The following is a 23,785-nucleotide window of genomic DNA, read 5'->3' as shown; positions in this document are numbered from 1 at the left end:
GGATGAAATAATTTCTAAACACAACTTTCTTCTGGTCGCAAATCTCAGATCTGAGGCCGGATTTTTTCTGAGCCGCCGGGACCAGGACCCTGAGCTTGGCAACTCCGACTTTGCGGGGAGCAGTTAAGTCCGTCCTATCTCCTTGTTGACTTCATTACCTCACCTACTGTACTTTACCTCTTTGCCTGGTATTCACGTTCCTGACCTCGGCACGTCACAAGGTTTAGAGGCATTGTAGGTCATAGTCAGTGTTGAACCGACGTGTGGAGACCTATCTATGATGGCAATGGTAGCGGGACATGGGAGCCATACTCAGCCATGACCAGACTGGAGCCTTTCGGCATCTCCGCACCACATGTGTGACCCTATCTCACAACCGTAATCTCCATCTATGATCGTCATCCCCGCACGAGGTTTCGATAACAATTAGATTCGCCAACTTCATTGTTGCTATTATATCGTGATTTTCCAAGTCACAAGGCTGATAGATTTCTACGAACATCTTAGACCCCTCTTCGGAAGCACTAATTACCCAAATGCCTCTCCAGTCAGACTTGCAAATAGACCGGACCAAGTTTGCGCCGTCGGCCGTTTTCCAAAAGACCAAGGACTTCAACCAGAAACTCATGGATGCTATGCAGAATGGGCCGGCATGGTATGAGGTGAGATTGCCTGTGCTGTGGTTATATGTAGTTGCAAAATGCATCCTTTACCAGGACCATGGAACCATGCCACATTGCCACATTGCTCTGATCTGGCATTGCCATACCCCGTTCATCTTAGTATTCCTCACAGTCGTGGTAGACTGACGTACATCGCCCATGATCCAGGTCGGCGCAGAAAAGTATCGTCAAATGCGCTGGAACGGAGAAACCCCCATGCCACGGCCAACGGTCCTCGCCCACGGCAAGGACATGACCTTCCCAAGCCGTGATAAAGACCGGTCTCTGACAGCTCGTGTCTTTGAGCCTCGAAACGGCAACAAGTCCAAGGGTCTCTTCATGCACATCCACGGCGGAGGCTGGGTGCTCCAGTCCGAGGCATACCAAGACACGATGTTAGCCTACATGGCCGACGAGTGCGACCTGACCGTCATATCCATCGGGTATCGACTCGCCCCGGAACACCCCTTCCCAGCAGGCAACGAAGACTGCTTCGACGCCGCAGAGTATCTAGTCGACTCGGGCGAGGAACGATTCGGTGCTAGACTCATGTTCATGGGCGGAGACTCTGCCGGAGCTCATCTTTCCGCACTGACTGCTTTTCATCTGATAGACACACGTCCTGAGTTTGCGTTCAAGGGACTGGTGTTGAATTTCGGAGCCTTTCAGCTCGGTGGTTGGACGCCGCAGGTGTACCATTTCGATCAGCCTTTGATTCTCGATCGGGCGATCATGGCCAGGTATGTGTTTTCCCAATCCTCTGTCGATTCCTCAATCACTACCTGAGGGATGTGCGATACTTACGCAGCATCAGATACCTGGAAGCCTACCTCCCAGGCAAAACAGAAGAAGAAAGACGCGCCCCCTCTATCTCGCCTCTGTACAAAGATATGAGCAGCCTCAATCTGCCCCCGGCATTATTCACCTGCGGGACCAGGGACTGTCTCTACGACGACACGATATTCATGGGTGCGAAGTGGGCTCTGAGTGGCGCCGAGTCGATCACGAAGTTCTATCCTGGGGCTCCTCATGGCTTTGTGAGTCTTTGTTTTCTTTTTCTGTGTTTGGTGATGTGTTCTTACTCGGTGAGCAGGTCTTTTTCCCGCCAGGCGCGTGCGATCAGACTGAGAAGGCGCTGGCGGATATCAAAGTCTTCTTGAACGAACATGTGGGATGAAAAATGTGTGAGGAAGATGTAATGAACGTACATAGCAAGGTCAACACCCTTGATGCAGAAGTTTTTGTGGTATCATAAAAGTGTTTCAAAGAAGGTCGGCTCTTTCCCTTGTGTCCTACTTTTCTTCATCTTCTTCTTCAATCGCTGTCCTCGTCGCTTCCGTATCCGACCAAAGGACCAGCGGGCTTATCTGGAGCCTTTTTCGCGGAACTGTCTGCAGTATAGCCTTTCAGCGCGCTCAGTGTGACGCCGGATAGGATGCCGCCACCGCCAGAAGCGCTGTCTGCAGGTCTTTTCAAGTCTTCTATCCGCAGAGGCGCATCGTCGTCTTCTTCCTCTCCATGCAGATCTCCTGCTTCCAGAAGATGTTGCTGCTCCGGCGCCTCCAGCCTCGACTTCTCCGCCGCGTACCACACTTCGTCAGGCGCATCATACCCCTTGAGTCCGAAACTGCCTTCGATCTTGCGTCTCTTCCTCGCGTCTTCCCAGCCTGATCCGCGGCCCTCGATCTCGGCGACATAGTCCGCCGGCAGCGCGCGACGGATGGCTTCGGCGGCCTGTTCTTCGATCTTTCGCACTTCGCGCTTCTGGGCTGCTGGGTTCGGGTCGACGGTTGCCCAGCGCACGTTGAGAGTTTCGTCCGAGTCGAGAGATTGGTGCGCCATGGCTTCTTTGGCGAATTCGGCGTTGGCTAGGTGCACGTAGGTCACGAATGCCACTCCTCGCGAGGGCAATACACGTACTGTCGGAGGCAGACTGTCAGTAAGGCGCTCTGCGATGTTGGGAGACCGGGGGAAAATGCAAAACTTACTGCGCTCAACTTGTCCCCACTCCTGGAAATGTCTGGCGACAACCTCCTCAATGTCGTCCGTCACGTGAATGCGTCCAATGTACAGCGTCCTGTTGACTCTCATGAAGCTGCCCACACCACCCATGTCATCCCTGTAATCGCTGAATTTGTCCCGACCGAAGCAGTCGACATTGCTGGGGAAGATATCGCCCAGTCCGCCCTCCCTTTCCACGCGCGCGTTCGGTAGTCGGTGCAGATACTCGCAGTCCTGGCCCTTGGGACACAGTCCCCGCGCGAAGAAGAGGCAGAAATACGATCCGGCGACTTTGTCGGCTTTGGTGTATCCCGAGTCCAGGGCAACGTTACAGCGGCCCTTGGCCTGGTGCTTGGACATGTAGGCATCTTCTCTGTCGCCGCCTGACCATTTGTTGTACCAGATGTTGAAGATGGTGCCCGTTTGCGGCGGCGGCTCGGTCTTGAACGTCGACGGGTCGACTTGGGGTCGTGCTGGTCTGCGCTTCTTCTTGATGATCTTCTTGATCTTCTTCTTGCCGCTTTCTGTTGTCGTCATCATGGTGTTGTCGGCTTCGATGACTGTGAGCGCATTGTCGTCTGTGGTGGCGCTTTCGGGAGGTAGTTGCACGCCAGTTGAGGGCGACGCTGGCGTTGTTGGTGTTGCGTCCTCTACAGGCAGGGTTTGTATGTCCGCCATGATGTCGAGATGGTGTCAAGGAAGGGATTGTTGTGTGGGTATGATGAACAGATAAATGATCAATGATCAATCAATTACCTGATCAACTTTCTGGGACGAGTGCAGCAGTTGAAGTCGGACGCTGCAAACTCGCCAAGCCTTGATCCCCATGTTTTTGTTCCCTGACGTCGGCCTGTACAAGTATCTCCCGAAGAGGAGACCCTCACCTCCGATTTATCCTTGCGGTCCCGTCACTATCAATACAGACAGCACCTTGTATGGGCCAATTGCTCGCTTAGACATGCATGTGTGATACTGCTTGGAAGCACATGGACTGGACATGTACCTGTAGCCAACGCATCCAGTCGCTGCAATAAGGAGCTTCCTCGGACCATCGCCACCAGCTGGTCACCCTATAGCTCTCATACCTTCCGTCTTTCGTCTCAGACTTCACACACAACTGCTACAAGTATACACTTCTGATGAACTTGACCATGAGCAAAATGCCAAGTCATTGCTCAACATGCCAGGTACAGGACTCCGCAATAGATCTACAGATGTCATGGTTCTACTGGATCCTTTCGACGCTACTATTTCCCCGCTTTCCTCCAGATCTGCAATGCAGGCTCGCGGCACCTCAAACCAGTGGTCCTCGATTTTTCCGCTCGCGTATGCTGTCCGAGGGGTCCTCGGTGCAATATAACACGAGACTTCTTGTTTGTTGCGCGTTGCAATATATAAATGTCTATATAAAGGTAGGTTCATTGTCATTGCAGGTGAATGACACGTTAGGTAGGTTGATTCTTGGGTCTATCGAGTTGTAGACCTTACTATAGGACGTGCAATGATGTTATCGCTCCAATCTTGTCTGTCTCTCTTCCTCGCTGCTTCCTTCAGACCTGCCTTGGCTCAATCATGTTGGCAGAACATTACATGTTCAGGTCCTGCTGAGGCTGCCTTCCCTGGTGAATGGGAAGCCAACATCTACTCGCCTGATTCACGAATCGTCGCTCCAGCTTCCATCCTGGCTTTGGCAAATGCTTCCGTCATCTCATCTTACCCAGGACCAGGACATCTGCAAGGGAATGCGTCTGCTTTCGTGTATGACTTTGGCAAAGAAGTCGGAGGGATAGCCACGATCAAGTACTCTGCTACAGGTGTCGGTGCACTAGGTCTCGCGTTTTCGGAAGCGAAGAACTGGATCGGACTGGCCTCGGACTCTTCCAATGGCAAGTTCAAGTATGGCGATGGCGCCATCCATTCGAACTTTTCTACTTCTGGTAATTTCACTTACACTATGGACTTGCCACATTTACGCGGTGGCTTCCGTTACTTGACGCTGTTCTTGATCACAACACAACAGTCGTCTACAATCGACATAGAAGATGTATCTCTCGAAATCGGCTTCCAGCCGACCTGGTCGAATCTCCGTGCTTACCAGGGCTATTTCCACAGCAATGACGACGAATTGAACAAGATCTGGTATAGTGGAGCGTATACTTTGCAGACCAACAATGTACCCGTCGACACTGGACGATGGGTTCCGACCTTGGCTTATGGCTGGGCGAACAACGGAACAATGTCACCTGGCGATACTGTCATTGTCGATGGTGCCAAGCGAGACCGTGCAGTCTGGCCAGGAGACATGGGCATCGCAGTGCCGTCGACATTTGTGAGCATTGGTGATCTCACCAGCGTCGTTAATGCTCTTCAAACAATGTACGATCATCAGAACTCGGATGGCTCCTTCCCGGAAGCAGGCCCACCACTTCTGCAGCAGGGCTCTGATACCTACCATTGTTGGACAATGATCGGGACATACAATTATCTGCTGTACACAAACGACACGGCCTTCCTTGCCAAGAATTGGGCGAAGTACACCCGCGCCATGGATTACGTCTATGCCAAAGTTCAGCCCAGCGGCTTGCTGAACGTGACCGGTATCCGCGACTGGGCGAGATGGCAGCAAGGCTTCAACAACAGCGAGGCGAACATGATTCTCTATCACACTCTACGCACAGGAGCCGATCTTGCAACTTGGGTGGGAGACTCGACGAATCTGAGCAGCACATACAACACACGAGCAGACAAGCTCAGCACGACCATCAACAAGTACTGTTGGGATGAGTCGTACGGCGCCTTCAAGGACAACGCTACGGCCACCACCTTGCATCCGCAAGATGCAAATAGCCTTGCAATACTCTTCGGTGTAGTCCCGCCGTCGACTGCCAATTCCTCCCGAGCTCAATCGATTTCGGAAAAGCTCACGAGAAACTGGACGCCAATTGGCGCCGAAGCGCCTGAATTACCGGAAAACATATCGCCTTTTATCTCGTCCTTTGAGATTCAAGCTCATATGTTGATAGGCCAGACGAGTACGTAACAGCCAAACTCTCTCTCCTCCCTCCCCGTTTCCCCTTTCTCCTTATCTCTCCCTGTCCTCCTCTCCTGACCCACCCCCCACAAATCGTCTACAACTACATACCTAGAAAGACAACTGACGGTGACAAAAAGACCGAGCCCTAGACCTCATCCGCCGCTCATGGGGCTGGTACCTGCACAACCCGAACGGCTCCACCTCGACCCACATAGAAGGCTATCTAGTAAACGGCACCTTCGGCTACCGCTCCTCGCGCGGCTACGGCTACGACGCCTCGTACATTTCACATTCTCACGGCTGGTCGACAGGGCCTACATCCGCGCTCACGAACTTCATTCTGGGACTCAGTGTTGTCGGCCGCAGTGGCTCGAGGTGGAGCCTGAAGCCTGCCTTTGACGCGGATGGACTGACCGATGTTCAGGGGGGTTTGTGACGGAGCTGGGCAAGTTCTGGGCCAAGTGGAGTAAGAATGAGACGAGTGGCGGAGTCAGGCTTGAGTGGAGTGCGCCTGCGGGGACTGTGGGGAGGGTTACGCTGCTGTCTGAGAGTGAGGCACATGCGAACCAGAGTGTCAAGTTCGATGGGAAGAATATCGCTGGCGGATTGAAGGCGCTCAATCTCTCGAGTGTGAGTGGTGGATACCATGAGGTGCTCGTTGGATATGTTTGAACGGAAGAATTAATTGACTTTGCAGTGCTATGTACGTTTCTACTTTTTATGATACAATTATATGATAACTGACATCTCTCGCTATCGCTCGACCACACGGGGCTATATACAAATCCTAGACATTCGAAGATTCCAACCATCTTCGCTTATCACAGAGAAAATAGAAAGAGAGGTCAAATTAGAGCGGATGATCAGAACTGTTGCTTCTTGCCCTTGGTCGCAGTAGGGGTAGGGGTAGGGGTAGGAGTCGACGAGGTCTTCTTCGCATTCCCAGCCTTGGTAGCAGTCATCGCAGACTTGGCGACAGCGGTGCTCGACGACGACGACGACGACGACGACGACGACGACGACGATGAGGAAGCAGACGAGAAGACAGCGGCGCCATTAGCGAAGTTGGCGCAGTAGACCGGGTTGCTGGCGCGGTTGAAATAGGCATCGATGGACTGGATCTCAAGGATACTGTCCGCCGCAGGAGGACCCAGCGTCCACGTGAAGCCGTTGGACCACTGGTTCCACATCAGGTACCCAGCTTGCGTGGGCACGTTACCGGTAATGCTGTACTGCAGGACGCCGTCGATGTAAAAGTTGCAGCGCGAGGGCAGCCAGTCGTATCTGTACTCGTGGAAGGCGGTCGTCATGTCGTCCGGGGCGGACGTGGCGCCTGTGGTCTCGGGGGCGCTATCGCTGGCTTTCTGGTTCGTCCATTGCACGACGTCGAGGTTCGCGGTGCGGATCTCAATGTCGGTTTCTTGGTAGTCGCTCTGGTACATGAAAAAGCCGTGCACGACGCCGCTGATGTTGCTGGCTTTCGCGACTGTGCGGACGCTGGCGTAGAGGACGTCGTCGTAGGCGGTCGTCATCTGCGCACACTGGATCGGGCTGGTGTTTTGTGCGCCAGGAACTACCATCTTCAGGTTCTCGCCATCGAGAATCACGTTGGTCGCATTGTGTTGTCTTGCGTATGGGGCATAGCCTGCTCCAATGGTGTTCGTGCTCACTTGCAGATCAGACGGTAGGGTGTTCGTGGAGGTGAAGTCAACGCTGAAGTGTGTGTTGAACGAGCCGACGCCCTGGATGTTGTAACATGGCGAGTCCACAGTCGTTTGTCTCTTGTGGAGAACAGCTGCGGCATTCGATGTCATGATACCACCGAACGCCAACCACGGGACTAGGTACTTCGAAATAGAAGACATTATTCTTATTACAACAAGGAAATTGATATGTAAGAAGTGATTAGAGAGACGAGCATAATCCTCATTATCAAAAGTGCGAATCTCCCTTGGAATATGTATGCCATTCTGTGGATGACCACGTTTCTTGGCCCATGCTACTGATTCAGATATTGTTCGGTAACCTCTTCAGGGTATCTCTGCGAAGCACGCAGAATGTGAGACTCTAGTGGACGTTTGCAACGAGTCGTGGTCTACGCAAGTCCCGATGCGTGGCTGTTTTAACGGTCAGATGGAGACGAACCAATGAGACATTGGAGATTCGTCGCCAATTGTGTTTGCAGGGTCATTTGAGACCTGGTCTGGGTCCGATTGGACCTTTTACCAGAGATTTAACACCATCATCATCGCCATCATCCCGTCTGTAATATTGATATTTTGAGATCTCCGGAGTAATACGTCAAGGTATTTGAGTACTATTTGAGTACTATTTGAGTACGTCAGATCTCATTGACTGTGAGGAAGCAGACGAGCTCACTTGGCTTTGCCTACAAGTGAGCGGCGCTCTGCTACTTGCGGCTCGCTTATTCTTCGGCATTTATCAGCCTCCGTCTCCAGGCTGAGCCGCCAGGTGAATTTCATATAACGACAGCAATAGGTGACATGCCAACATGTGGTGATTGCACCAGCAGTGTAACAGGATACCAAAGGGACCTCTCTGCCAGACTTATTTGTGACGCTACAAAGGCTCGAGTCGCTTTCATCTTTGGTAGCTACACGATGGCTCTTGCAACACTGCAAGGAGCAGTATAACCAAGACAACCCTCACAATACAGCATTGTTGGTGGCAACAAACAAGTAAGTCCAAGCTGAATGTATGCTGTACGGCTGAGACCTTTCATCCCACCAGCTCAGAGACCTTGCTCGCTCTTTCAACTCTACAGCTTTCCTAGTAGGTACTTGTACAAAACTTTGGCAGAAGCAGCAAGTCGACAGAGTAAGGCCGATTCCACGACAAAGAACATGCCACATTACTATATCTTGCGCACGCTAACACAAATGAAATCCCTTCGTTTCTACTGACAATTAGATCCTACTACCGCAAAGGTAATGGTGTGAGTACTGACTGCTCTTCTGCGAGCCTCACACTGGCCACCGCCTCTATCCTACAGCCATTATTAGCATGGATGTCATGGGCGAACTGCCAAGGCCAACGGCGGCACCTGCCGGAGGGGTCAAGGCAGCAAGGCAACACTGTGCTTTGCTTGGAAAGCAGCGCAGCGCAGCGCAGCAGAGCGAGGCAGAGCAAATCAAACAAACTGAGTTCAAGCCCTTGAAGGCAAAGCAGAGCAAACGGAGCCGAAACGTTCTCTGCGAAGGTTTGGCTCTTCGTATGATTGAATAACACGTCCCCGCCAGCTCGGTCCAAGCGCATCACCTACCATTCTATCTTCCACCACAACTTTTACCAGCATTCCATCGAATTATTCAAAACGCGCCAAGACGATCAAAATCACAGTCGCAACACTTTCAAAATCATTATTCTGCTCTAAACATCAACCAAAATGCCCGGAGGAAAAGGCAAGCGCAGCCCGATTCGCATGACACGCGTCGTGCACTGCAGCTTTCTCTTTTACTAACATTCTGTCTGTAGGAAAGACTGGTGGCAAGACTGGCGGCAAGGCAGGCGCTGATGCCGCTGGCAAGTCCCAAAAGTCACACTCGGCGAAAGCAGGTCTCCAGGTACGCGTCTTATTACTATACTATCACCTATGGACATTTTGATAGATCTGCTCGCTGGACGCGTCCGGATGATTTCGCATTCCTCATGATTGTTTTGCGTGCCACGGGAGGCTTGCTCGGGCACATACCCAAGACGCGTGATTTCATCATTTTCCCGCGCCCTCGTCCGCTTTGTCCAGCCTCGAGGAGCAGGTGCAAATGAGATCATCGCAAACTAACATCGTTCCTCCTACCAGTTCCCCTGTGGTCGTGTCAAGCGTTTCCTGAAGTCGCAAACCCAGAACAAGATGCGCGTCGGCGCCAAGGCTGCCGTCTACGTTACTGCCGTCCTCGAATACCTGACAGCCGAAGTCCTAGAACTAGCAGGCAACGCAGCCAAGGATCTCAAAGTCAAGCGCATCACGCCCCGTCACTTGCAACTCGCCATCCGCGGTGACGAGGAGCTCGACACGCTCATCCGCGCCACCATTGCCTTTGGTGGTGTCTTGCCTCACATCAACCGCGCCCTGTTGCTCAAGGTGGAACAGAAGAAGGCCAAGAAGGCCATCGAGGCTTAGATCTTGTCGTCTGATGAATATTTGTTGCTTGGGTAGGATAACTATGGGACAGGGCTATGATTGCGAAATGATACACCCTTACAGCGCAATAACTGTCGACGCACTTCCACGCATGCACACGGAAAACACGCAGAGTGTCATGACAGTCTTCTCATGGGATGGGTGACCGACCTATGAATGTGCCCGGTTGGAAAGAAACCGCTGCGTCAAGCCACCCCACTCTGGTCCTCCTCCACTCTATTCTATGGTTTCAATCCCTCTTGGTGGTCTACGTCTGACACATTCTGGATTTCTGCTTTTTTACCCTCTTCTTTTTTGTTTCTCGGAGTAGTGAACCCTCGGTATCGGCAGGGAAGGAAGTCCGAAGATCAACGGACGTATGTTTTATTTTGCAGTCTTCTCTTGTTTTCTTTCTCTCTTACTATGGCGCGGTGGGTGGCGCGATATCAGGTTGTCTGTGGTAGTGTGTTGTCTGTTGTCTGTTGTCTGTGTGCGTATGTGGGGAATGTGGGGAAGGGGGCAGTGAGGCAAAATGCATGGGAACGGGGGGTTCAAGGCAATAGCTTTTCTTGCTTGCTTCTGCTCTCTTCGCTATTGTTTTGATTACTAAGAGATGAAGGGCATGAAACCCGAGATGCTCGGGGCAAGGAAGCACTCTTGGGGTCTGTAGGGTAGAACGCTATAGCAAGCAATGCAAGCAAGCACAGTATCTGTTCTGTTTTCGTTTAATCGCTCGAGTCTGTCGTTGTCGTTCTCCTTTCCTTGTTTTTTTTTCTTTTTCTCTTCTCGTCCCAGAGATGATTCCATTTCTGCACCCATCTAAGAAGAACTAGAAAGAGAAGCAGAAGGCGAAGAAAGGAACAAGGCATTCTCCCAGCTCCCCAAGAACTTGACCCGTTCCTGTTCCCTCTCTCTCTCTTCTTCCCCCTCCTTCCCCGTCCTCGAAGTCGTCGATGACGACGTCGAAGTCATAGTCCCCAAAGTCCCCCTCAACTCCCTTAACGCCTCATCCACCTCCCTGTCGCCCACGCGCCCCTGGAACTCGACAAAGAAGATGTAATGCCATGGGGCTTCGCCGCTGGGGCGCGGGTTTATGGACGTCAGGTTTATGCTGTGGTGTTTGAAAACGGCGAGGGCGTCGACTAGGGCGCCTATTGGTGTTGTTGTTGCTGTTCCTTTCGATGCTGTTGTTGTTGTTGCGGGGGAGTTTGATGAAAGGGGTGAGGAGATTAGGGGCAGAGTCATGGTTATCAGGGATTTATATCTGTTGCCGTTACCTTCTCCCTCGCCGTTGTTGGTGGTGGAAGAAGAGGAAGAAGTGGCGAGACCATCTGAGGCTGAGGAGGAGGAGGAGTCATCACTCTTTTTCCTCCGGCGCAGGATCAGAAACCGCGTACAATTATCCTGCTCGTCCTCGATATCCCTCGCCAAGAAATCGACTTTATGCAGGCTCGCGGCGATGCCCGAACTGATGGCCGCCGTGGTCCCGCTCGCATCTTCAGCGACCAGCTCGGCGGCGCGCGACGTCGACGTCACGTCCTGGCGCTCTACGCCCTTGAGGTGGCAGGACAGGAACGTCTTGCATTGGCCCCAGGCTTGGGGATGAGAGTAGATCTTGCGGATGTGCGACAGAGAAGTCAGGGGCTGGGAACGGGATTTGGATGGGTGGGGGTCTGAGGGGATCGGGGTCGCGTGCCCGGAGCTGCTTGGGCTGCGCAGACTTAGGCCCGCTGTTATGCGGTCCGCGCTGTTGCTGTTGTTGATTTCCCGCACGTGGTGCACGATTTCCGGGAAGTCGTCGATGGAGCTCGCGTGGTTCACAGTGATGCCGCTGCTGTTGTTGGTACTGGTACTGTAGGCTTCAGAAGCGGCAGTGTTGGCCGGAGCAGGATGGCCAAGCAGACAGTGGTGCACCTCTACATAGCGCTCGCCACAGACGATGATGTCCGGGTATTTCTTGCTCTGGTCCGCGAAGAGGTCCAAAGTGAACACGACGGACCCGTTGGTCGAGTTCTCAAAGGGTACAACGCCATATGTGGCGCTGCCCGATTGCACGGCCGCAAAGACACCTTCTATAGAAGTCTGTGGCAGCAGTGTGTGATGCTCTGGATCGAAAGCACTGGTGGCAGCCTGAGCTGGATCAGTACGGTCGACAGATGAGTGCAGGACTTGGAGTATCCTGTATCAAAATACTCGGCTGTCCGGAAGATGAAATGACCCGCGATTCTACTCTGTTCTTCCTTTGGTCTTGATAGGATGAAGAAAAGACGAATGGGACCGACAGCAGGGCGCAACAGATGACAGAAAATAAATGCAGAATGTAAAAGGATCAAGATCAGGATCAGACGACAAAGAGCAATTGTAGCATACCTGGTGAGTGTATGAGGCATTCGGGCCCAAATAGGCAATTTCCTCACGGGGCTGCATGATTGCTCTCTTTTCAACTCTAATGAACCCCACCACACGCCTTGACAGCCTTTCGCTATTATATTATGAATACAAAGGCAGTAATGAACATTATCCGATCATTCATACAAATGCGTCATGAGGAAAACACCAAAAAGGCCAGGAACAAGGTCAGGTAGTCGGTTCAAAAGCCAGTCAGTGAGTCGTCAGACGACGGAAGCTGCTGAAGCTTCGGCGGAAAAAAAGTTGTTGCTTCAGCGAGCGTGGCTTCCGAGGCAAAGAAAGCTGTGGCGGAGCTGGATGGTTGCAAGAGCAGGCAAAGTCTGTGGAAGCAAAGGCATGTTTCGCGAAATACCACGACTCAACGGTCTTGGATTTCAATAATTATAAACTTATCATAGACCACTCGATTCCTCACCCTTGTCATGCATGGAATTACAGGCGATCCGCTTGCCACTTAATTGATGATGCAGCGCAAGCATGAGGGATAATCTACAAGTACAGCCCCTCGGGCTCGCCCTCGCTCTTGGTCTTGAGCACGCTCTCCCTGGCCTGTCTGAAGTCTGCCATGCACACTCTCATTCTGCGTTCTCTCAATGCCATGAGACCGGCCTCGCTGCACATGGCGCGGATATCGGCACCAGACAAGTCGTCCTTTTGGTTGATAAACTCTTCCAAGTCCACATCATCTGACAGAGACATCTTGGACGTGTGAAGAGTGAAGATTTTGCGCTTGGTGATTTCTGGGAATTTGTAGTCAGCGAATAATGCTCAGTGATCAGTTATTTCGTGGATAGGGACTCACGATCAGGGTTCTCGAAGAGAATCTTTCGATCAATACGACCAGGTCTGATGAGAGCAGGATCGAGAGTGTCGATCTTGTTGGTGGCCATGATGACCTTGACATCACCACGATCATCGAAACCATCGAGCTGATTAAGCAATTCGAGCATGGTACGTTGAATTTCACGTTCGCCTCCTGATGTGGACTCGTATCTCTTGGTACCAATAGCGTCAATCTCATCAATGAAAACAATGGAAGGAGAGTTCTCGGCGGCGACTTGGAAGAGCTGTCTCACTAGTCTGGGACCATCACCAAGATATTTTTGGATGAGCTCGGAACCGACGATACGTAAAAAGGTAGCACTGGTCTGATTGGCGACGGCTTTGGCGAGCAGCGTCTTTCCGGTACCGGGTGCTCCGTACAAAATGACACCCTTTGGCGGCTTGATACCCATCTCTTCGTATAATTCAGGATGGAGCAGGGGTAATTCGACAGCTTCACGGACCTCCTGAATCTGTGTTTCCAGGCCACCAATGTCGGCGTAAGATTCGGTGGGAGCTTTGTCGAGTTTCATGACAGAAACCATGGGATCAGCATCGTCAGTCAGGACACCGACGACGGAGACAGACTTGTGATGTAACAAGACGCTGGCACCGGGCTCGAGAAGGTCTTTGTCGACAAAGGACATGATGCTGACATAGTATTCGGGACCGGTAGCAGAGGAGACGATGGCGTGATCGTCGTCGATGAGCTCCTCGAGGTTTCCAACGCCCATGGGGCTGCCTCTCATGTCATCCACCCTGTTTCTCTCATCGGCGTTGCGGTCAAGGGCATCGCTGTCGCCACCGGCGCTGGAGGGCTGTGCTTGAAGGGCGCTCAAGTTCTTGGCCTTTCTGAACCGCTCCTGGTTTTCGACGTACTCCTCCTCGAGCAAGAGGTGGTCGTGGATGCGTTGCATGCGCAAGTATCGAAGCTTACAGCGTGCGGTAGGGTAGACTGAGGGAAGCTTTGCGGCGGCGTTGGGACCGGCTTGCTTTCTCTTCTTGCGGCCGATGCGGGTGGTGGGCTGTGGTGGCGGCTCATACTTGGGCTTGTCTTTCTGTAATGGGAATGATGGTCAGAGGGTTGGTCGCTGATAGAATGAACGGGGGGGTGCGTGTGGATGGCGAAAGACTACCTTTGCGTCCTTCTTGGACTTGTCGTCTCCTCCCTGTCCAGGAGGACCGCCTCCTAGGCCAGACTGATTAGCACCCTGTGAGACTTAGTCAGTGGTCTGTATATTTGATGGATAGCAACTGCGGTGTCGAGATGGCGATGCTCACCATGGGTGTGTCTTGCGTGACGTGTGACGCTGCGCTTCCTGGTCCAGACGCAGCTAGCTGGCGCGGCGAACGGTTATCGTTGATGGAAAAGACCCGTCAGACAACAAGTTGTATGACGGAATTACGGGAGATGTGATTCGGGTGGTTATTGAGATGAAAGGTTGGTGTTGTGAGAGTAGGGGTGGATGATGATGCTGTTGTAACAGTAAGACAAGTCAGATACACTGAGTGCAGGTGCAGTACGCCATGCGCTATGGCTGTACCGGTACAGAGCACACGGCTACTGTGCATTACTCGTGCTAGACTGATTGCAGACTGCCTGACGATTCAGTCGAACCGCAACGCTGGCATAGGGCTGTATCGAATGCCTCGAACTTCATATTGATATTACGCGAGAAATGGAAGGAACTCGTAGATGCCGTTAGGCACCAATGTTGGCCCGACCGTCACATGTCATCTACAGTACTGTACCTCTTGTATGTAACTTACATCGTGCACTCTCCCTTACCTATGTGCTACCTCGATATCACTTAAGCAGTTGCAAAGTGATGGTTAGCATCTGATCGTTGCGCTGTACTTTGTTGTGCTGTGCTGTGCTGTGCTGTATTCTTATTTGCACTTGCTGGGCTAAGTCATCCGTAGGTACCTTACCTTACCTTATGCATGGTTTGATAGCGTGGCTATTCGAGTCAAATAGAAGAATGTCACGACTTGGACAAGGTAGAGCACATGCTGTACTTCCAAGCTTGTGACTTGTACTTGGCAGAGCTTTTGGTCTCCGCTCTATTCCTTTATTATTGCTGAGTGATTACCTTACCTAGGTATATCTCACCTCGATGAGGTATTTCACCAAACATCATTCGCCCTTGACCGTGAAGCCTTATTACTGCGCCTTCCTCGGTGCTCGAATCAAAACACCGCACATCTCGGCCCAAATCCTCTCCACATAACAGAGCACATCGAGCTTCAACTGCGCCAGCCTGCGATCCACTCATCTTCCATCTTCGTGTATCTCTCCACATTATACATCGTGCCTGACTGATCGTGTCTGAACACAACACTTGTATTTCTCCAACTCTCTATTACAAAACTTAGCTTCCTCTCCTTGAGACTTCTTCCACATCTTGAACCTGCTTAGCCGACGCCATCGTCGGTCATAGCCACATCTCCCCCAGCGTCAACCTGAACAGCCCCACCATCATCTACTTTTGACATCACCACCACCCGTGCTGTATAATCTTTGCCCACCCTCTGCGCCAGTGTCATGGCGGCCAACCGGAATCGTCGCCTGGTCAAAGAGATCCAGGATGTCCAGAAGGACACACATTCAGGCATCCTGCTCGAACCATTCAGCAAATCATCCTCCGGCACCGGCACCGACACCTTTGATGATCTCACACATTTCAAGGGTGTCTTCAAGGGGCCTCCCGACACTCCTTATGCCGGCGGCACATTCCTAGTAGATATAAGAATACCTGGCGAATATCCCTTCCAACCGCCCATCATGAAATTCATCACAAGGATATGGCACCCCAATGTGTCAAGTGTCACCGTACGCTCATGATCATTCTCCGACCGGACTGTCTACAATCACTGACTTGTGTGACAACAGGGTGCCATCTGTCTAGATACTCTAGGCTCCGCCTGGTCTCCAGTTCTGACACTCAAGTCCGCCCTCATCTCGCTGCAATCCCTCCTCTCGTCGCCGGAACCCAAGGACCCGCAAGACGCCGAGGTTGCGCGCATGCTCATCACCAACCCCCGCGAATTCGAGCATGTAGCAAGAGAGTGGGCCATCAAGCATGCCGATGCTCCCAAAGGTGTTCCAGGCGGTGCTGGTTCTGGCGCAGAAGGCAGTGGGGGTGTCACCGAGGAGACACTGAGGAAGAAGGACGAGCATAAGCATCAAAAGGCAGAGGCTGCCAAGTTGGCTGCGTATGTGTCAAAGGAACCCTGCTGTTCTGCCACCCATACTGACTTGTCTCACAGCTATCGAGGTTTCAACAAACAACTCGTCGACCGCTTCACCGAGATGGGCTTCGACGTTCCCACCGTCGTCAACGCTTTCGAGTTCGTCGGCATCGATAGGAACGATGGGGAGGACTACGAGCTAGATGAAGAGTACATGGGTGATATCACCGCCCGGCTCTTCAACGAGGCATAGGATTTCTCTTAGCTGTGCTATCCTGTCCCCAATCCTTCCTATACTCCACCACTACCCGCACAACCTCCTCCCGGCACATTTGACTTGGAGAGGAGCAAGACCACGACTTGCAAGACGACTGCACCGGTTGCAAAGTCGGTCCCGATCAGCCTTTTGGCTTGATCTATTCATGGACTGAGCATACCACAATACACATAAAGAACTCTCTCAGCCATTGCGCATTCGAGGGGTTCGATAGATAATCCAGCGAAAAATATTCTGCACTAAACAATGCCAGCCAGCCAGCAGAGCAAGGCGTCAAGTCTGAATGAAACGAAATGATTTATATCTCTTCTCTCTCTCTCTCGGGTTTATCATGTCCAATAAGAGCATTGAGGGGCAATGGAGGCTTGCTTTGTTGCTCTACACTCATCAACTCTTATGCTATCACTACTTGCACGGGAAGCCGGTGACCACCTCATTCAAAGTCACAGGTTCTGATCAATGAACCATTCCCTTTTGTGTTTATCCCTCTATCATGCGAAGATACACCCTTACTGTATTATAATCGCATGCCTGCCTGATGCATAGTAAATTTCGCCGAATGGATATGGTACGTCATACATCGGCTTCTTCTTAAGGTACCTTACTCGGCGAGTCAGAGCTTCCCGAAACGTTATCGGAAACCCCGCCACAAGAAGGTTTCGATGTTATCCTTACCTTATCCTTATCTTACCTTAACAATGTACAGTATTCGTCTGGTCCGTGTAGTGCATAAGGCATAGTAAAGGTTAAGTCGAATGCAAACATCACGACGAACAAAGACTTTCACACAACAACAGTAGAGGCACATACTGTAATAGATCGATCAACTATATCATGTTGTATAGAGCATTTCCATAACTAACAGGGGGGATTCATATAAGTAAGAAGGAAAGCAAAAACGCCCGCTATGTACAATATAACCCCCAGAAAAAAAAAAAAGGGATCAATCTGTGCTTTGTGGTTACTCCCCCCTTTTTCCTTTCTCATGATCATGAGCCTCTTTCTCGACTTGTACTTTCTTTTCCTTCTAGTCTCGCGTGTTCGTTCAGATAAAAAGGGACAGATCAGACCGACCAGCGTCTATTTCTTAGCGCTGCAGCAAGAAGCAGCGGCGTCGTTGCTGCCGCCCTTAACCTTGTCGGATCCGAACGCGAGGCGCGAGATGTTGTCGACGACGCCCTTGATGCCTCCCTTGCCGGCGGCCATCTGGGTAGGAGTCGACGAGTACGAAGCAGGGACATCCATGCAGGGGTTCTGAGTGAAGAAGTTCCTGGGCCTGAGCAGCACAGTCATGGGCTCCGCGGGCATGAGGGGGTAGTCCTCTGGAGCAGGGAAGTGGGTGAGGCCGAACGTGTGCCAGAGCACGACGTCGGTGTTCTCGAGGTTCGCGTCCGGGTTCTGCTGGATCCAGTCTGGGATGCCGGCTGAGGGCTCGCCGGACGTTTGCGGTACGTGGCGCCCGGCCGGGTAGATCTGGTCGTCGGCGTAGGGTGTGACGTGCACGGCGTGGCGGGCGAAGCCGGCGCGCTTCCATACCAGAGAGCCCTCCTTGGGGAGGAGAGGAGGCACCTCGCGAGACACCAGCTTGTAGGATGCGGGCTTCTTGCTGTACGGGTTGATCTTGTTGGGGTTGCACATCTCCCAGGTGCGCGAGGTCTGGCCGTTGTAGTCGCGGGCGGCGGTGGCCGGGGTGGTCAGAGGGGTCTTCTTGGCGTAGAAGGCGTTGCCGTAGAAGTTCTCGGGTGAGCCGACGGGGGCCTCGGCGGCGACGGCGTCGACCTCGACGATGGTGTTGTTGGGTCCGTCGATGTTGGGGTCGAGACGCAGACAGAAGAGATGCTGGTGGTTGTGTGCGTTGACGCCGGGGTAGACCTCGGTTCCCCAGGGCGCGGCCGACTCGCCGGGGTTCATGGCGTAGGTGTTTAAGATACCGGTGAGCTTGATGTCGAGCTGGATCGTACCGTCCTGCATGAACATCCAGTACACGCAGTACTCGTAGTTGGCTGCGGTGAAGACGTGCGACATGATGAGCTTGCGAGCACGAGTGACGGTGCAGGACTCGTCACGGAAGTCGGTGTGCTTGTAGAGGATGCCTGCATCCTCCTCGTGGATGCAGATGGCGTTCTTGATGGTCTGAGCCTCACCGGCACGGTTGACGAACTCGGCGTCCATGTAGTGGATTGCACCCTTGCAGTCACAGCCCAGCGACAGACTGTTGGTCATGTAACCACCACCGTACTCGCCGAGATCGAAAGCGTGCTTGCGCTGGTGAGGGTGCTCGGGGTTTCCGTAAGGCACAACCATCTCGGTCAGAGACATTCTGTAGAAGGTGTTGCGGACGTTGCCTCTGTCGTTGAAGGTAACGTCACTCAAGACGAGACCCTCGCGGTAGTTGAAACCAATGTGAGCAGACCAGTTCTGCCACTTGATCGTGCGGCCATCCATGCTGAAGGAGACACCCTCGGGCTGTGTGATCTCAATGGGCTTGAGGTCGGTCCTGACACCAAGCTCGGCCTCGACGGCCTTTGCGTGGTAGTTGATTGGAGGAGCCGTGTTGAGTTGACGGCGGACCTTGGGGATATCAATGTGGATAATCTCTTGCTTGTCGGCGTTGAAGATGGGGCAGAAGTCGAGGGGGTAGGTGTACTGGCTGTCATCGGGGTGTGGTCGGTAGTACATGAGTGCTTGCTGGAGACGAACACCACTGCCGAATCGCTCGTCGTAACCAATCGTCCAAGCTATAAAATTTGTAAGTTCCTCAGTTCGTCACGATTGTTTTACTACAAATGTCACTTACGGTCACAGTACACCTTGTGCATGTCCTCTGCTGGGATACCGAGGATTCCGCACTGCTCGATGACCTTGGGGTCCTTGCGAACCACGGCCTCGACAACTTGCAGATCCTCCATGGTGATCAGAGGCTGGACACCCTCGGTCAATGCCCAGCTGATGATCTTGCCTTCCTTGAGGTCAACATGACCGTCAAAGACCTTGCTTCCCCGACCGATTGCAACGACATCTGCAATACGGAGTGGTCTGGGAGTAGAGTCAGGAGCGGCCAACCAGGCCATCATCTCCTTCTTGGGAGGGTCAAGTAGAGTAACAGCATTGAAGAAGACATCGGGGTGCTCTTCTCTGACAATGGCAACAGCAGCCTTGATCTCTGCGCTAGACAGAGGATCGAAAGGGTGAGGAGGAGGGAGCTGCCCAGTCAAGTGGGCAGACATCTGCTTTACCCGTTCGAGAACCATTGTGTATGTGTGAAGTAGATATAATCCTCAGATGGGTAGATTCTGAGAAAGAGAAGAGGTAGAGAGGTGGGACAAGGTAGATGAATGAGAAAAGAGAATTGAGCTACAACAGGACGAAGCAGTCTTACTTATTTCTACAGCCAGCTATGGATTCCATGGCCTGTTACGATTTGTCCTCATACTATTCACCATGGCCCCGCGATAAACAGCCACCGCAGGACTGATAAGGATAGCGATGGGTTGTTTTTCCCAAACAGGTTTAGTGACTTTGCAACGTGAGGCTCGCCGATCTGATCTCTCAGGGTCTGATTTACCTAAACGAATGGCGTGGCTCGGGCGTGGACAAACCTGCCTGATCACGGTCGGGGTCGCTCTTTTGCGATGATACATGTACAAAAAACCCCGGCGATTGCCCGGACGTTGACCCAATTGCGGGCGATTGTACGAAAAACTCATAGTCAACCTGGACAGTCAAGGCCGATGTGGTGGACGGCATGTCCTTGACTCGATGACCAATTCTGGCCGTTCGATAGGTAACCTTAGAGATATGTCTCTTAGGGACAGGCAGGTCACCGCGATATGGCGTAATGGCATATAGTCAAATTATCAACCTAGACTCTTGGTGTCCACACTGCTGCGTCGACTGCCCCGAAGGAGGTTTTGGTAACGACGTGGTTCAAAAAGATAAAAAAGTGCGGCCTTCCCTCCAGCAATCAAGCGAAGCATTCCCTTCTGCTTACCGGATTGTCCCGGAGTTAAGCCTCGGACATGCAGGAAGTGACATAGTTACCTGTTGTCTTTTCCAGGCTCTCGAAATGGTAATGGCGGTACAGAAGCTTGTCTCGTAGGATTACTCAAGGCAATTGCGACGCGACGCGGTCTAGTCCGTCGTATAGATAAGACTAATGCTCGTATACCACTCGCATGCGTTTCAACAACCAAACTCGGTATTCCATCTCAGTCAGGTAGCATGGACCATGATCAATCACCTGATGTCGAGGGTCATGCTCGTAAGAGGAGAAGAAAGGTTCTGTCTTGCACGGACTGTCGTCGTCGCAAGGTAGGTAAATACTTCGACTTGGTAAGTCCGGCCACTTGACTCGACATTTAACACGCTTGCAGGTGCAATGTGACAGAGGCCTCCCGGCCTGCAACAGGTGTGTAAAAGCTGGTAAAAGTGCTGCTTGCACTTATGAAGACGATCCGCCTCCGGTGAATCACGGCAGCATTAGCGTCAATGGCTCAGTCGCTCCCACCTCTGGCAATGTCGCCAAGCCAACGCAGCCATCAGTCACGGTGAGCAGGGAAGTCTGGGATGATTTGCTATCGCGATTATTGCACCAGGAGAGGACGATAGAACGCCTGAGAGATGGCCGTACAGAGTACCCTATGAGCTCTGGGTTGAAAGACTTTACGTCAAACTCAAGTCCTCACAATCTGGCATCTTCATATGACCAAGGTCAATCGCAGACGAGCCAGACGGTGCACTTCCGTGGCAAGTCTTTCAAGACCCAATTCCATGGCGCGACCGATCCTCGGAGTGCTATGGCGGATGTCCCAGAAGCCTTCACTTTTGCCAGAGAAGTCATTTCCAGATCGCCGGCACTTGTGCGTGTTCGAAGGGAACTAGGTGAACTTCGACAACTCAAGAAGTCAATCGAGAAAGAAAAGGACAAGCGCCCTCATCCGGATTTGTTGACTCATCTACCAAGTCGCGATCGCGCAGATGCGATGATTTCGACCTACTTCGACACCATAGATGCTGTGTATGGCTTGTTTCACACTCCATCTTTTACCAGAGACTACAAATCATTCTGCGAGAGCCCGAGAGCTGCAACGCCTGCCTTTACGGTTACAGTACTTCTTATGATCGCGTGTGTGGAGTGCTTTATGGAAGAGAACCCTCGACTTTATGTTGCCGATAGTCCAGTTTCGCGGGAGAGGGCAGTGCAAGCAATCGAAGCTTGCGAAATGTGGCTGCAGGAGCAGAGTCACAAGCATACTACCCTGGCCTATTTCCAGATACACTGTCTTCTGCTTATAGCGAAGGAAATGAACAGTATCAAGGCAAAGCGAAGATGGGTTGATATCGGGACCTTTCTCAGGCTTGCCGTTGCCGCTGGCTTGCATCGTGATACGACCATGTTGCAGAATGAGGCTTCACCTTTCGATCAAGAAATGCGCAAGAGAATATGGTATTTCATCGTTGAGATGGATTTGAAGGCATCTCTCGACCGAGGTATGCCTGCTGTTGCACTAGAATATGCCAGTGATTGCGGTTTGCCGTCAAACAATCATGACGAAGATTTCAATGTGGATAGCCGGGAGCTACCTGACCCTAGGCCTGACACGGAAGTCACTAAAATGACATATTTTCGCCTTTCTGCCCGTAGTCATACGCTGCGAGCCAGGCTGACAACGATTCTCAACAAGTTCGATCCTGGATTGAGCTACGAAGACATTATTGCCTACACCCGAGCAATCGAGCAACACATATCGGAACTCCCCGACTGGCCTAGCCATAGCCCCGTCGTAGCAGCCAACGCAAATACCTCGCCAGTTAGTGATGCAAGGCCAAGCACAGCTGATGTCTCGTCCATAGTAGCTCAAAAGTTTACTCTGTTGCGTATCCAGCTTGAGCAGTTTATGCTTACTCTGCATACATATGCAGCTCGCCAGGCTACTTCGACTATGCACCTTGTCATATCTCGGACCGTCTTTCTCACCACGTCACGGTCTGCCTTGCGTCAGCTCCAGGCTCTTCCGGGTGTGTGTCGGACTTTCATGCTGCTCTTCCGGCACGGTCTGGTGCGCATATTTGTTTCTGTAGGCCACCTAGGCACTCTGCCAAGAGGCAATGGTAGCAGCGAGGAAACCCAGCGCAATCGCATTGGTACCGGAAGTAGCATACTTACCCTCGACGATCCTGGTACAGCACAAGCTCTTGTAGACGTGGCTAACACGGCACTCACGTTATTCGAAGACCGCCTGCTCCGATCTGGAAACTTGCAATGGACTTTTACTTTTGCGGTATATGACCTCCTGCGAAGTCAACTGCCGCTGTCGGAGCAGAAGAAGACACCTTCGGGGTGCGACAGGATCTTGGAGTTGTTCAAGTACATTGTGGAGAACCAAGAACCGGCATTTGCTGCTCGAGCGGCCTCGTACGATGGACCCGTTGAAAAGAAAAAGAATAAGGAAAAGCCGTCCTTTGACTTATCAAGACCATCAGCACAGGCGTATTCTACAGGGAGTAGAAGAGACGCCGCACCAGACCCTCCAGATGTGTCGAGTATGCAACAAAGACAACAAACAAGCCTAGACAGCATAGCGCTGAGTGGAGGCGACGAGTTCCAAGCACTGTACAACAACAGCGCCGGAGGCGGCACAGGCATACCCTCGACGCATAGCACGAGTATGACCGAACTGTTGGACTGGAACTTTGACGACTGGATGTTGTACAATAACGATGTCTCTTTCTGGCCCCAGGATGTTGCAGCAGCAGCGTCGTCTTCTGCGGAAGCTATCGCGGGAGTGGTAGATCCTGGTTCTGATCAGCTGTCGGGGTCACGGACGGTTCTGTGATGTGGCTTGGGTGATTAGTTTTGTAGGATATTTGATGACATATTGATGTAAGAATACTTGTGGGAGCATATATCATTTTGACGAGGTAGAATTTCGGAGTATGATGACAGCTCGAATCTAGTCAAGAGGGGATTAATAGCAAACAATACTCACCTCGCTTACTGCTCTTTCCTGTTTCTGTACATTGCGTAGCTTAGCATACTCAAATCGCATACGAGTGTAACCTTGAGTAGTATATGCCCTCCGAATCGCATCAAGAGCCATCAATCCACGTATTCATCCTCGAGGACGCCAATATTCCCCAGAAGGACCCACAAATATCCCTAGGAACAAGTCCATATCCATTCCTGAGACTCTGACCCAGTAGTCCGCGAAAATCAAGCAACAACATAGATAATCAGAATTGAAAAT

General features: G+C 52.0%; 9 protein-coding genes across 9 annotated transcripts; 5 read left to right on the top strand and 4 right to left on the bottom strand.

Moving 5' to 3' along the window:
* Positions 1–536: 536 nt before the first annotated feature.
* AAFC00_003438 (uncharacterized protein) lies at positions 537–1,839 on the top strand (the record flags this gene model as incomplete). The annotated part of the gene is made up of 4 exons (XM_069342908.1): positions 537–662; positions 831–1,402; positions 1,477–1,699; positions 1,756–1,839. 4 exons carry the CDS (start codon positions 537–539, stop codon positions 1,837–1,839), a joined length of 1,005 nt encoding a protein of 334 aa, XP_069200716.1.
* A 137-nt stretch (positions 1,840–1,976) lies between these two features.
* AAFC00_003437 (uncharacterized protein) lies at positions 1,977–3,341 on the bottom strand (the record flags this gene model as incomplete). The annotated part of the gene is made up of 2 exons (XM_069342907.1): positions 1,977–2,581; positions 2,651–3,341. 2 exons carry the CDS (start codon positions 3,339–3,341, stop codon positions 1,977–1,979), a joined length of 1,296 nt encoding a protein of 431 aa, XP_069200715.1.
* An 823-nt stretch (positions 3,342–4,164) lies between these two features.
* Positions 4,165–6,133, top strand: AAFC00_003436 (uncharacterized protein; the record flags this gene model as incomplete). Its single annotated transcript, XM_069342906.1, has 2 exons — positions 4,165–5,695; positions 5,835–6,133. 2 exons carry the CDS (start codon positions 4,165–4,167, stop codon positions 6,131–6,133), a joined length of 1,830 nt encoding a protein of 609 aa, XP_069200714.1.
* A 2,970-nt stretch (positions 6,134–9,103) lies between these two features.
* AAFC00_003435 (uncharacterized protein) lies at positions 9,104–9,838 on the top strand (the record flags this gene model as incomplete). The annotated part of the gene is made up of 3 exons (XM_069342904.1): positions 9,104–9,119; positions 9,193–9,281; positions 9,518–9,838. The coding sequence occupies 3 exons, from the start codon at positions 9,104–9,106 to the stop codon at positions 9,836–9,838; spliced, it is 426 nt and encodes a 141-aa protein (XP_069200713.1).
* An 819-nt stretch (positions 9,839–10,657) lies between these two features.
* On the bottom strand, positions 10,658–12,265 carry AAFC00_003434 (uncharacterized protein; the record flags this gene model as incomplete). Its single annotated transcript, XM_069342903.1, has 2 exons — positions 10,658–11,968; positions 12,209–12,265. 2 exons carry the CDS (start codon positions 12,263–12,265, stop codon positions 10,658–10,660), a joined length of 1,368 nt encoding a protein of 455 aa, XP_069200712.1.
* A 471-nt stretch (positions 12,266–12,736) lies between these two features.
* On the bottom strand, positions 12,737–14,353 carry AAFC00_003433 (uncharacterized protein; the record flags this gene model as incomplete). Its single annotated transcript, XM_069342902.1, has 4 exons — positions 12,737–12,987; positions 13,050–14,127; positions 14,206–14,280; positions 14,351–14,353. The coding sequence occupies 4 exons, from the start codon at positions 14,351–14,353 to the stop codon at positions 12,737–12,739; spliced, it is 1,407 nt and encodes a 468-aa protein (XP_069200711.1).
* A 1,261-nt stretch (positions 14,354–15,614) lies between these two features.
* On the top strand, positions 15,615–16,514 carry AAFC00_003432 (uncharacterized protein; the record flags this gene model as incomplete). The annotated part of the gene is made up of 3 exons (XM_069342901.1): positions 15,615–15,902; positions 15,963–16,285; positions 16,340–16,514. 3 exons carry the CDS (start codon positions 15,615–15,617, stop codon positions 16,512–16,514), a joined length of 786 nt encoding a protein of 261 aa, XP_069200710.1.
* A 1,104-nt stretch (positions 16,515–17,618) lies between these two features.
* Positions 17,619–19,789, bottom strand: AAFC00_003431 (uncharacterized protein; the record flags this gene model as incomplete). The annotated part of the gene is made up of 2 exons (XM_069342900.1): positions 17,619–19,276; positions 19,336–19,789. The coding sequence occupies 2 exons, from the start codon at positions 19,787–19,789 to the stop codon at positions 17,619–17,621; spliced, it is 2,112 nt and encodes a 703-aa protein (XP_069200709.1).
* Positions 19,790–20,759: 970 nt separating this feature from the next.
* On the top strand, positions 20,760–23,374 carry AAFC00_003430 (uncharacterized protein; the record flags this gene model as incomplete). The annotated part of the gene is made up of 2 exons (XM_069342899.1): positions 20,760–20,849; positions 20,912–23,374. 2 exons carry the CDS (start codon positions 20,760–20,762, stop codon positions 23,372–23,374), a joined length of 2,553 nt encoding a protein of 850 aa, XP_069200708.1.
* Between the last annotated feature and the right edge of the window lie 411 nt (positions 23,375–23,785).

This window comes from Neodothiora populina (assembly GCF_041146345.1).
Source record: "Neodothiora populina strain CPC 39397 chromosome Unknown canker_contig_16, whole genome shotgun sequence".
Taxonomy (NCBI): Eukaryota; Fungi; Ascomycota; class Dothideomycetes; order Dothideales; family Dothioraceae; genus Neodothiora; species Neodothiora populina.
This window is presented reverse-complemented; position numbering and strand designations above follow the sequence as displayed.